Source organism: Triturus cristatus, chromosome 1_1 (assembly GCF_964204655.1).
Source record: "Triturus cristatus chromosome 1_1, aTriCri1.1, whole genome shotgun sequence".
NCBI lineage: Eukaryota > Metazoa > Chordata > Amphibia > Caudata > Salamandridae > Triturus > Triturus cristatus.
The window spans coordinates 72,742,439-72,756,174 of NC_140579.1; the positions used below are offsets into that span (position 1 = coordinate 72,742,439).

Genomic DNA, 13,736 nt, shown 5'->3' on the forward strand with positions numbered 1-13,736 from the left:
CCCCGAAACCGGTCCTAGGATGCTTGTTTCTGGTCCAGGCAGGATCTGGTCTGGCAGTTCGGGCTGGACTGTTCCCATGAGGCACAGGGTCAAGACTGATTTGCATATGGCCAGGTCTAAACTGGGGTAGAATGGTGAGCAAAAGAATGATGGATTTAACCCAGATCTCTTGACTGGGGGTGGATGTTTTGATTTGTTCTGCATTCCATCCATCAGTTGTGTGATATTGCTTCCAATAGCAAATAATGGCATAAAACCTGTTATATCACACAACTGCAAAATACACCGATTTTCTGACAAAATTAAACGCAAGCAGGGACAAAGTCAATAGGTTTCTCTTTTGTACAACAAAACCACACAGAGGAATGCAGCATCTGGGTACAAATGTACAAAAGAGCATTTATGCAAACACCTGCTCTCTATCAGACATAAAGGCATTCACACATACAATACCAGATGCGTCAAGTACCACAGACCAAACGTTGTACACAATACTATGCGCAAAGTCACTAGGTGATGTTTAGTACTAAGAGAGCTAAGAGTGATGTGCGCCAGTGGAGCACTCGCGATGCATTTCTTATGCGAAATTACACTGTTATGCCACTTTGCGTAAGCACACTGCATCCGCATTACTGTGACTACACAAGGGCAGTAGGTGAGCAGCTGTTGTTTGCTGTGCTTCATTTTTTTTTTATCACGAAATGCATCAACGTAGTGGAAAATCCAGAGCACCCTCACTAAAAACTGCAATCTCATAAATCCACGATTCCCCTTTATTTAAAAAAAGAAACACTCACGCTGGCGCCGGGCGGGCGAGTTTCACTAGGGCGCAGATCCATGCCAGTCTCACGAGGAGCTCCATGGCGGGGGGTCTCTGGGGGTTCCCCTTGCTGTAGTGGCGTAGCAATAGTGCCCACAGGCCCTGCGGTGCGGGGGGGCCCGAGCTCCGCTGCACTGTGTTCTGTGCACAGGCAGCAGGCTTAAATGGGTCCACAGCATGAGGGCCTCCTCCATGTAACTTGCAGGGGTGCCCCCTCAAGTTTCGTTATGCCACTGCCTTCCCGGTGGCGCTCTGTGCTGTCAGGTCCAATCTGGAACGGCGTGGTGAGCAAAAAAACAATGGATTTAAGCTCAGGTCTCTGTACTGGGGGTGAATGTTTGACATTGTTCAGCATTCCGTCTATATCAGGAAATAACCCATTGCTCATAAGCAGAGTAAGGTTTCAGTGTGCCAGGTGCTTGACGTCTTTAGGATAATGTGCCTGCGGCTGAGATTTATGCCTGAGACTTCCTGGCACAATCTACAGCAGGGACCACTCAGCCTTCATCCTTCCAAGTTCAATAAATAAGTACAGAACTCTGAAAACGCAAGGCTGCAGACGCAAGGGATATATAATTAAGTTATCAACATATAGTAGGGGATCAGTGGCAAAATCAAGGTTCTGAGCGACATAATAGACAGCTCCAGGTTTGCTCTTGTGTATTTGATGTCACTCAGAACCCTTGATGAAAAACATTCCTGTTATTCACTGTTACCCATCTATAATTCTATATGATACCCTCCAGGGCTCTCCAGGCCCATCAGCTATGTGAAAATTAGTGCTTTTCCATTCCATTTTTCCTTCACATTGGAATCCAGAATTTATAATAAAATGCACTGCAAGGGCAAGGATGCAAAGTTTAAACTTGATATGCGCGAGCTTCTCATGCGTCGAGTCATAAAACTTCAGATCAGAGCCCTGCCGCTTCCAGGGACCATCTATAATACTTCTTCCCTGTCTCCTACATATAGTGTTGCCGAACTTCGAGGTGAAGATCCTTGTCGACAAGCCGTACTTTCTGCTCTCAGAGAATGCGTTTGACTTCATCGTGGAAGCCAGGTACTGTGCACCGGGGTTGAGGAGCTCAGAGGGTGGGCAGGCTGTCACTGGATTGTTTCTCTGGGTGCCTCTTGCCCAGAAGAAAGGACCAAAGCATTCCTTCAGCATTCCTTGTTTCATTTTATTTATTTCTCAACCGCTTTCCCCTTCCTTCTTCTATCCAAGACTCTGTCCAACATAGAACATAATCTCTAAACCCTGTCGGTCGAACTCTCACGCCTGAGAAAAGATTTCAACTCCCTCAACTCCAAATCCCCCTTCAATCCTTCAAATTCCCCTGGCTCTGGCTTACAACACACCTCTAATCCTAAACCTTGGAGTACGACTCCCTTCCATTGCCGTTCTCATAGGCCTCTCCTCGCTTCAAATTTTCTCTCCTCCACTGACCTTCTTGACCTTTGCAACTCTTACCTTCCTAGAGGCTGGGCGCTAGTAGGTGTTTCCAGAGTGCGGTTTTTCACGTACAAGTGTACGAGATCTCCACACCCCCCTCCGTTGACCATGAGGCTTATTGCTTGCCTCTAAAAATATATTTCCTGACGTATACCTACGTATGTATTTTAACGCATGCTTATTAGTTGCAGCGTCTCACTTTCTTCACCTAATTTAGGTCTTCTAGGAGTGGTTTCTCACACTGGGCTGGTCCCGGTGTGGTCCTGAGGAAGAGCTGGGGAAGCTCGAAACTAGTTGACCATATGCTAGGCACACCTATTCATTACAGTTAGGGCCTTTAGCATATTACCCCGTTTTTAACCAATTAGCTAGGAGCAAGAATAAAATATATTTGGCCCACTAGTTGATTATTTTAATTATTTTTTTCCACTCCACTTCACTACACTTGCACTACACATAAAACTTGTTTTAAGTGCTCCTACGTAATACGCAAGTTGTAGCACGCCTCAGCCCGTAGAGGACTGAGAGGACCCCAATGATGAAGCATGTCACCAAGGGGAAACCTTGGTGAGTGAGGGGACTCAAGAAAGGCCTAGTTTTGCCCCTTTCTTTCTTTAGGGTGATCAGCGGAATCGTATTGTTTTTCCCGACACCCCCAGGTTAGGCTCTTTTACCTGTTCATTCAGGTTCTTTTTGATTCATGTACAAAATGGAGGGTGAACCTAACCTTTAGAAACCTCTTTTTTCCCCCCCTTTTTTTGCTTACCTGTATCCATGTCATTGATGTACATTGCTCTGTCTTGCCTGTATCCATGTCATTGATGTAGATTGCTCTGTCTTGCCTGTATCCCTGTCATTGATGTAGATTGCTCTGTCTTACCTGTATCCATGTCATTGATGTAGATTGCTCTGTCTTGCCTGTGTCCATGTCATTTTATGTAGATAGCTGTGTTTTGCCTTTCTGACATATGCAAATTGTATTTATTGTATTTGCTCTTTTTTTACCCTAACCAGTTTGAATTCTTCTTTATGTACAATTTTTGTTACTCCTGTACTATACTTTTTAATCATGTAAAGCGCTCTGATACCCCCGGGTCTAGCCAATGCTATATAAAACCTTTAAAAATAAAATAAATAAATTAAAGGAAGTCATAAGGGCTTACTAATCACTAAAACCTCACGATGCTACTACACGAAGCCTAGCTATGACCACCAAGCCTCTCAAAGTCAGTAGCAAGCCATGGGATTTAAAATCCAGAAGGCACTGTTTTTGCTCCCTGTGTAATGTGCTTGTATACTGTGCTCGTGTGATAACAGGTCTCCTGTGTTTTTATGATAAGAATTTCCGGAAATAGATATATACTTTTTAACTGTGACAGTTGCACATTAGCTTAAGTGAATCCCAGTTATTCCTGCTTTTATTTTAAAAGAAGCTAAATAGTATAAAACCAGCTTACTCTATTTTAAAAGGTGAATTGTGGAATAAGATTTCCTTGTTAGAACCTCCCTTACACATGTGAAATACAATATTAGCCTCGTTTTTCACTGCTTTCTCAAAGCAGCTAACAACTCCGGCGCCTTTATACGCTCACTCTGAAAAAATTCTCCTTCCTAGAGGAGCTCACCCTTGCCAAGTACCACGCACCAGTCGTTACACTAATGCATTTTAATGCTGGTGTCCGCATCACTGCACTAAAATACAGAGCGCTGCTCTATTCACATAAAGCAGCCAGCACACTGTGCGATTTGGCTGCCCGACATCATTTCACATTATTCGCTCACTGATTTAGCCAGGCGGGTGTGACGCTTTATATCATTGGTGCCAATTTAAAATGAGACTTGGGTATGTTTTGTGTTAAGTTTTCAGTGGCCTCCTATTCTTGTAGGGACCTCAAAAACGTGTGCAGGGAAGACCACATTGCTGCCTTTGCAGATGTACACGACTGGAACTCCACGTGATAACGCAGTGGTTGCAGCTTTAGCTCTTGTGAAATGAGCATGCAAACCATCAGAAAGTTGCTTCCTTGCCAATGCTTAGCAGATTTGAATGCAGAGCATGATCCATCTGGAGATGGTCCACTTCTGCACAGCCTTGCCCTTCTTCGCACGCAACTGAAGCAAGCAGAGACTTCAGGAAGCTATCCCTTAACAGTTCCCCGGAGCAGAGCTCTGCTGGGCAAGGGAAAGAAAGAACAGGAGATCCTGAAAATTGGGGGACAGAAAGGGGATCAATGTGTCTTTCTGTACACCATGACACAAATTCCGCTGATCGGCAGGTGTAAACCATCTTAGTAGAGGGACGCATGACTGCCAAGGCCAAACAGGCCTTTTATCCTACTGGGCGGTACCCCGGTTGAACGTAGCCCTGAAGACTGGTTTGGAAAGCCCAGTGGCATTCCTGGTGCTTCTTACACCTTCACCAGGTGTCCATGGTTAACTACATAAAGCGAGACATAAGATGAGAGAACAAGATGAATGGACGGAGAAAGGAGAGAGAGAAAGCGATCAGATGGAGAAGATAAGGAGGAGAGAGAGACAATGGATAGAAAGAGAGAGATAGCTTGAGCAGGCACAGCCGGCACAGGTAACAGCGGTGGGGTGGCGGGGTGGGAGGAAGTCAACAGACGACGGGATAGGGAAAATTAAATACATTTAAGAAACTACTTACCTTGCACTCACCGCATCTCCGAGTCGGCGATGCAGCGAGCTCCAGGTAAGTGTTTTTTTTGTTTAAAAAAAAAATTCCTATCCCTTCGTCTGTTGACTTCCCCTCACCCTGCCCCGGCACTGCCTCGCCCCTGCCCCACCCTACCGCTCTTACCTGTGCCAGCCATGCCTGAGCTTGAGGATTGAGGCTAAATTGAGCATTTTTTGCTAGGGCTGCTTTTGGTTCCGCAATCTAGATGTGACTTTCACTCTTCCCGAGAGGGTCCACCTTAGACCTCACATATTATTTCTTAGCACTATTCGGAGAATACAATGAGCTTTGTGATTTGTCATGTAAGGTGTAAAAAAAAGAGTGTGAATTATTTTGCACATTTACATGAAACTTATCTTTTTCCCTGAATTACACTATATGGATATAGAATACATAAACTATTGATAAAATATCAACCTATAAAAAAAGCAACATTATACTTTGAATGAATGAAAATGAAATAGCAAACAAAATAATGCACTGCAAAATTATAAATACATGCTAGTGAAAAAATGAATAAATATCATCTTTGATGGTGAACAAGAGCAGAAAGGAGGCAAGGCACATGACAAATCTGTGTACTGATGTGAGTGTATGGGGGAATGTTCTGCCATAAACTAACTGTTTGATGTGCGTGGAGGGGGGCAAAGTTTGTCTGTAACTATGCCCAACTACATATGGAGAATATTTTTGGCTGTGATAGAGCCACTGCCCTACTTCTTATACAGACTTCTAGCTGCAGATTCCTCACCTTTTAAATATTCCCCAGGCATCAGACCGGATCCGCAAACTTTTCAGCAGCACTTCTGTGCACAGGTAAGTGGTGCTGGGTGGCTCAACACTGATGCCGTTCCACTCCGGATATGCAATGTTATGTTAACCACATTCGTTATAGCACAGAACAAATCCTCCCCGAAGGAATAGCCCAGCTCTGTGCTGATATAGAAGAGCAACAGCTGAACCAATCGACTAGAACAGCCATGTTTTAAAAAGATTTTTTAACTTTCCAAACTCTGAGTAAAGTTGGATATGCAGAGTTAGTTTGTTCCAGTGGAAGGGAGAGACCAACCTACCGCCATAACTGGCAGCGCGCATTCGCAGGATTTGCAAAAAGGCTTTGTCTTTAGAACTTAAAGGTCTGGTCGGGTTATACAGTCGGAGCCTGTATTGCAGGTAAGATGGATCATTCACGTTTAGTGACTTACGTGTAAGACAGCACATGAGCCTTTTCCTGATGGATAACCAGTGCAAAGAGTTCAGAATCATCAGAGCAAAAGAGGATCTAGATGGACGATTGCCAACCAGTCTGGCTGCCATGTTCTGTACCACGTGGAGTTTGGACAACAGAGCCTTGTTTGCAGCGACCAATAATGCACTGCCGTAGTCTAAAAGATGTGTGATTAAGGCTTGCCCCAGTGTTTAGCTGGAAGTTGGAGGAAGCCAAGGAAAAGCTTTTTTCAGTAATCCCATGGAGGTGAAGCAGGTTCCACAGATAACAGATGTATGCTCTTTTATAGAGAAAGTGAGATATGACTTTATGCCCAGGTTTTCTGCTACTATCTTCTTCATACAATCAGAGAAGCGGGATTTAACCCCTGCTAGATTGACCAAAAGAGATGACCAATTGTGTCTCATCAGCATATGAGATTGCCTCAAAACCACATGTCTTGATGAGCTGTGCCAGAGTGGCAACATAAACGTTGAAAAACAGAGGGCTAAGTGTGGAACCCTGTGGTACACCTTTGTCAACAGGCGTAGTACAAGACTTAAAGGGGTTCAGAGTATTGGATTGGGTACAATTATTTAGAAAGTTGATGAATAATTTGAGCGCCTTACCATAGACTCCAATGTCGTGCAGCCTGCGAATGAGAATCCCATGTATGATCGTATCGAAGGATGCCTTCAGATCTAGAAGTACTAGCGTCGCTAGGGTGCCCGCATCCAAGGACAATCTAATAGTGTCCATGACAGCGACTAGCACTGTCGCTGTGCTGTGGCATGCTCTAAAACAAGAGTGGGAGGACGCGAGGAGCCAGTGTTTTTCCAAGGGGCAAAGAGTTGCATGTTTATGATGTTCTCCAGAAGTTTACAGAGGAGAGAAATGGGCCGGTAATTTGATGTAATGCCTGGGTCAGCGTTTGGCTACTTTAAGATTGGGGAGACTAGAGCAGTTTCCCATGCAATGGGGACTGGAGCTGAGGAGTGAATAAGCTGGAGATGCTTGCCATAATTCCGGGTGGGCACAGGCCCAGTGGGGATGCTGATTTGACTGATTCAACCTCAACAAGGTGTCTAGCAGTTTTGCGGTCGTGGTGCTCACCGCTCCTGTGTTCAAGGTCAACTGTCCATCCAGTCCACTCTCCCCCCTGCAGCCCCATCTGCCAAACCCCTTTAAAGAGCCCTTAGTGGAGCCCAGCTACCTAATAAGAAGCAGTATCTGATGGTTCTTGCCCAGTTGGCAGGTCACAATATGGGACAGGTGGATCCTGCAAATTGTTGGAAAGGGGTATGTCCTACCCTTCATTTCCATGCCGCTACATCTTCCACCATCCCCCTAATGACTGTTGTTAGATCATCTGTCCCTTTTAAGGTAGGAAGTGCAAGTTCCTTTAGCCAAAGGGGCAACAAGGAGGGTGCCTGCACCGGAATTAGGTTGTGGTTGTTATTACTGCTACTTTCTGGTGCCAATGAAGGATGGAGGCCATCGTCCTATTTTAGACCCAACGCCTTCATTTAGATTGAAAAAGCCAAGATTCTAACGCTAGCCCAGGTCTTGTCTGCCCTCGACCCTGGAGACTGGATTGTGGCGTTGTACCTACAGATTCCTATTTCCATATGCCCATCCTACATGCCCATTGCCAATACCTGGGGTTAGTAGTGGGACTGGAGCTTTTCCAGTTCTCTGTGCCCCCCATTTGGTTTTCCCACTGCACCCCAGGTGTTCACGAAAGTGATGGTGGTGGTAGCAGCAAACCTTTGGAGGCCAGTTGTCCCATTCGTCTCTCTACCTTCATGACTGGCTGATGAAGGTGGGCTCACTCAAGGCAATAGTCAACAACCTCCAGACAATAGCAACACTTCTGTCATTTTTGGGATTCACTATGAGAGTGCCAAAGTCATACCATACACTCCTTCTCAGACACTCCCCTTCATTGGAGTCATTCTGGACATGGTTTGGTTTTGTTCTTTAGCCCCAGAAAGGAGAGTCCAGGACATTGAGGCTATGGTTATCCGCTGTCTTGGATTTCAGTGAGGTCAACTCTGAGGCTACTGGGGCTGATGGCCTCCTGCATCCTGCTGGTCAAGCATGCCAGATGGCTTATGAAGGTTCAGCAGTGGCATCTGAAGACTTAGTGAGCCCAATATCAAGGGAACCTCTCCTACCACGTCCAGATCTCCGAGGAGACTCCAAAAGATCCACAATAGTGGTCACTGGACCGTGACTGGGTCAGTGGCAGACACCTCTACCCTACCCAGAGGTGGCAGTGGTGACTGATGCACCCCTTCTGGGTTGGAACGAGATAGGCAAGATGGAGAACAGAGGCCTCTGGTTTCTGGGGGAAGCCCAGCTCCATTTCAACCATCTGGAGCTGAGGACCATCTGTTTGGCATTGAAAGCCTTACTACCGTCCATCAAGGGTAAATTGGCACAGGTGCTCACAGACAACACTACCACCTGGATGTACTGCAACAAACAGGTTGGGGAGCAGGGAGATGTCATGGACACTGTGCCAGGAGGCCCTATGCCTCTGGACCTCCAGTGAATCTTTCTTGGTGGCGAGCCACCTGGAAGGATAATTGAATCCCAGTGCGGACAAGCTCAGCTGTAGGCACCTAACAGATCACAAGTGGCAGTTTCACCCGCAGGTGACACAAGGTCTTTTCCGCAAATGGGGAGAAACTTGGCTCTATCTGTTAACCACTGAGAATGGGCAATGTCTGCCACTCTTGCCCAGAGTTCTCAAGGAGGTCAGGACTGACCAGGTCCAAGACATCCTTGTGGCCCTGGATTAGGCACAAAGAGTAACTTTCTGGTTTTTGTCCCTTCACACACCCATCTTCAACTGATTTGGTATCTGTTCAGAAGGTGAGGAATCTGCGGATAGATTTCTTAATCAGAAGAACAAGTTACTTACCTAAAGTAATGCTCTTTTGGTATAAACTCTGTCCAGCTGCAGATTCCTCACTGGCCCTCCCATGCTCCCTGTTCTGTGATTGAACTCAAAAGCAACTACTTTCCAGAGCACAACGGCATCACTACTGGCACACAGAAGTACAGCTGAAATGTTTCCGGATCCAGTTTGACACCTGGGGAATATTTAAAAGGTGAGGAACATGCAACTAGGTAGAGTATCTACCAGAAAGAGTGTTCTAGAAGGTGCGTAACTTCTCCTTTGCAATCAGGAAGGCAGAGCCTGTTTGAGACAGTACACCAATGAATCTAAATTCTTTTCCAGCTACGTCTATGGCAAGAGTGTTCAAGGGGTCAGCTATGTGAGGTTCGCTATATTGGACGTAGATGGCTCAAAGAAATTCCTGCGAGGCACGGAGCAGCAGATCAAGGTGAGTGGGTGTGACTTGACTGGGTGACCTGGCGCATGTGTGGGTCCACAGAGCTCCAGGTCACCACAGGGCAATGGGAAAAGCATGGAGTGGATTGGCTCCACACCTTTAACAAAGAGGTTGCTTAATTCAGGAGCAGTGAATAGGTGCATCTACTCAGAGGATGACTCTCTGCATTGCAAGCATCACCACTGTGAAAAAAGTCAAATGATGCTGACTATTTATAAAGCCCACATTGCATGAGACTATTAGGCATGTTACTCAACTCAGTGATTCTCATGCTATCAACTTAAAAAGTTGAAACTTGAACTGACCCAGCCTAGCACAGGAACTGAGGGCCACATTGACTGCTCCCGCTCCCAATGCCATTCTCGCAAACAGATCTTCCTCTCAATTGAGTTGTCAGGTAAATAAAGAAAAATTAGAAATCCAAGCGTCATTTCTCCCTGTTCTGCTACTTTCGTCTTGAGAAGTCACAAGGACATCAAGGTGCCGCTTGATCTTGATCCCATTCTCTTAGTGAGTAATGGGTCCCCCAACTTGTCCTGAATCACCCAACATTTATCAGTCTCCTTTGACAGAAACCATAATACACATAGTTGTCACATTTCTGGCTCCCTCTGGTGCGCCGTCAGGTCTCATTTATCAAAGGAAGCCTCCTGTTGGGTTACTCTCAGCACAACCATCCTTGACACCGTCTGTGCCTCTTGTCCTCAATGTAGACTCTGGGGCCAACGCCCAACCTGACTCATGATTCCCGCACCGTGGGCTATTCCTGTACCTGACACGTCAACACCAGCCCAATGATGCCCCACGTGCTTATGCGTCTGCTGAGATCATCCAGCCTCTCGCTGTTTGCTATGCCCAGGTTTCATCCTACCCACATGAAGGGTCGCTCATTTGCTTGCCTTGGTCCTAATATGCAGAATTCTCTCCTCGCCTCTCTCAGGAACAGTAATCCCTTACTTGCCTTCTGTAAGAATCTGAAGTCATGGCTTTTCTAGCTGCCCGCTGCGGTCTCCGTCAGCTGCCTCTATCCTGCGCCTTGAGACCCCTCAGCACAGCTGCCTGCATTATAAGTCCTATACAATATTAATAATAGTGATAATACCAGAGGAGGACCCGATTATCTGAAACTAATCCGACTCCACCGTGACCGAAGTCAAGACAAATGCCACAGTCCATCCCCTTTCCCAACTCAGGTATTGGGAAATCATCCACCAGCCTCACAACTTGCTTGGCTCAGACTCTGACCAAAGCCAACATCATTTTAGCGATGACAATGGGGATGATGTCCAATACTTTTGTACATGTATTTGTATGAGGCTAGTGGCCTGGATATATTCCCTGATACTGGTTTCAATACCAACTTGGTCCCATAACAGAAGAATCAGCTTCTTTTGCTAGGGTCATCCAGTGTGCGGTCAAAGGTTTGGACATACATCTTCCATCCATTGAGGTCAAGACAAATGTGCTGACATGAGTTCTGTAAGCACAGCCCGGACAGGCATTTACAAAGACACTTCTTTCTTTTGCTGAAGCACTCACTGACATAATGATGGGCACCAGGGCCACGCCTTGCTCTTATACCATGGTAAATAGGCAGGTGGCCAGACTTCACAAGCAGTATCCCCAGCAATGTCACATCTTTCAAGGCTTCAGAAGGGACATAGCGGCAAAGACAATTCGAAGGCCTTCCACTGGAGCAGTTGACCCCCACCAGTCCATTTGAGGCCGGAGACAGGGATCCAGCCTACAACGGCTCTGTTTCCCATTCCCTCAACTTCAGCTCCCAAGCCGCTTTAGTTTGCCCGCTGTAGCGCATGGCCACCCTGCAAAAGGCAGACCAAGTTCTTACCTTCATGAGTGGCAGAGCATCACATCCTTACAGTAGGTGCTCCAAATCATTCAACAGGGCTATGTCCTATCATCCCTGTCAGACTCCTTCTCCCCCTGCCTCTATTGCCCAGAGTTCTGAAGAAGATCAGGAATAACCGGGCCCAAGTCATAAGTGTGGTATTCCAACATTTCTGGGCCTGTCATCCGATCAGGCGGCCTGTTTGAGTGGTTCTTCTCTTGTCCCAGCAGCAGAGCACTGGCCTGCACCTGGGCCTAGACAATCTACAACTCCATGCGTGGAGATTGAGCAGTGACAGTTGACTGCTTTCGCTCTTCCTCCCAAAGTAGTGGATATCATCCTAGTGACCAGGCATCCATCTACGAAAACGGTTTATGCTGGACACTGGGATAGATTTGAAGCCTGGTGCACATCCTTTCATACAGATCCATTACAAGCAAAGTTGTTGTATGTTTTACTTTTTGTGCTGTCTTAAGCCCATAACGGACGTGAAATGAGAACCGTTATTGGTTGCCAGCAGTTTCTGCCTTTTTGCATTTCCCAGACCAATGATTTGGTTCATACGTGTCAACCCAAGCCTTTTATGATGCCGCGGTTTGACCTTAATTTTCTTCTCACATTTTTTATGTGTACCAAATTTAGCAGATGCACAGCTGTCCTTTGTGTCCGTTGTCTCTACGACAGTTTTTTTCACAGTGATAACTTCAGCTTGCTGCATGAGTGAGCTACAAGCTCTGTCATGCATCCATCGTACACCACCTTTTCCCCCGGAAAACTGGTGTTGCAGGATTCCTGCAGAAGGAGGTGACTTTTTTCAAGTCAGAAAATCCATCACCCTTCCACAATTCTTTGCTCCACCTCTTCCCTGGAAAGAGGAGGAGAGGCTATACTGCTTGGACGCCAAGAAGGCCTTGATCTTGTACATCCATTGTACTAAGGACCACAGGGTCATCGATCAGCTATTACAATCTGTTACACATTGGCCCATAAGGAGCCTCCGGTTCATGTGTGGGCTCACTCGACCAGAGCGAATGCTGCTACCTTTATGTTGCCATGCGTAGCACCTGTTTCAGGCAGCTGTTAAAACATTCACAAAACACTACTGACTTGATTGCCAGGTAAGACTGGTGAGAGCTTATGTTCCATTACTCTGTAATGTACCTAGCAGGGCACAGGCCTGTGTCAGTGTGCACAATGCCCTAAAACACCAAAACAAAACAAGATGCATACAACATAAGCATTTAGATATTAAAGATGACACGCCACAGCTATGGGGTTATCTATCCTCAGATGTGCAGAAATGTAGGTTCTGGAACAGCGGTGGCAAGATGTCATCATTGTGGTGGGTTATTCAGTTATTGTATCAGAGAACATAGATCAGTGTGATCAGCAAGTTATCAAATACTTTTGCTTACATATTGTATCAAAAGAAATCTATGAGTGTGATCAGGAAATCATCAATGTCTTTTGTTTATGTGCTCTATCAATCAATATCTACATTTCTATCATTGTGGTCAGCTAGTTATCAATGATGTTTTATTATTTACTTTTTTCTATGTCTTTCTCTACCAACAGCTGGTGGAGGGGAAAGCTGAGGTCAGTTTGACAGGGGAAAGCATTTCAAGCATTTGTAAATCCTTCAACCTGTCCCTGGCCGATCTGAAGGGGAGGCACCTGTACATTGCTGTGACCGTGCTGGAGATCGCAAGTGAGTAGCGGTGTTGGGCCATTCAACTACCAGTACCATAATGCACCAAATTTATTTATACCTCCCCGTACACCCCCTATTTCAGCACCAGGACCTGTCCACTGCTGTACTCGTGCCCCTAAATACTGACTTGAATGACCACTACTTTTTAGGTACTTTGCCAGCACTAATCTCTGCTGATAGATCTCAGTCTTGACCTGCAGGGTCACTGCTCTTCGAGCACTTCCAATGCATCTCAACCCTGACACACAGGATCCTCTGGACCAACTAACAACATGGACATCAGGACAGTTCTGCTAATACACCTCACATGACCAGAATAACTCAGTGACATAACAAACACAAAATGACAACCCCCGCCGGAGGAGCAAAAAGTGCTTCACCTTGCCTTTTCATTAATTGCCGTGAGGGGAACGGCTTACCTGTGGGGAATCCTGCTACCTGCCCACCGCTTCGAACTCCTGTGCCGTGAGGGGAACGGCTGTGCAGACTACAAATCCCAGCACCCTCAGACACCGGCGCAGCGCCTGACGACATCCTAGCGCGCCGGTGTCCTACTTAAGCCAGTGGAAGCTCCCGCAGCGCGGGACGCGCCGGAGGAGCAAAAAGTGCTTCACCTTGCCTTTTCATTAATTG

The 13,736-nt window shown here is 46.3% G+C and overlaps 1 protein-coding gene across 1 annotated transcript in view; it reads left to right on the forward strand.

Moving 5' to 3' along the window:
• Window positions 1-13,736, forward strand: part of LOC146869469 (complement C4-like) — a 520,274-nt gene that overhangs the window by 178,562 nt on the left and 327,976 nt on the right. The window contains exons 7-9 of the mRNA XM_085599862.1: window positions 1,793-1,880; window positions 9,429-9,534; window positions 12,968-13,100. Coding sequence (XP_085455988.1) covers window positions 1,793-1,880; window positions 9,429-9,534; window positions 12,968-13,100 — 327 coding nt within the window. The remainder of the gene's footprint in view (window positions 1-1,792; window positions 1,881-9,428; window positions 9,535-12,967; window positions 13,101-13,736) is intronic.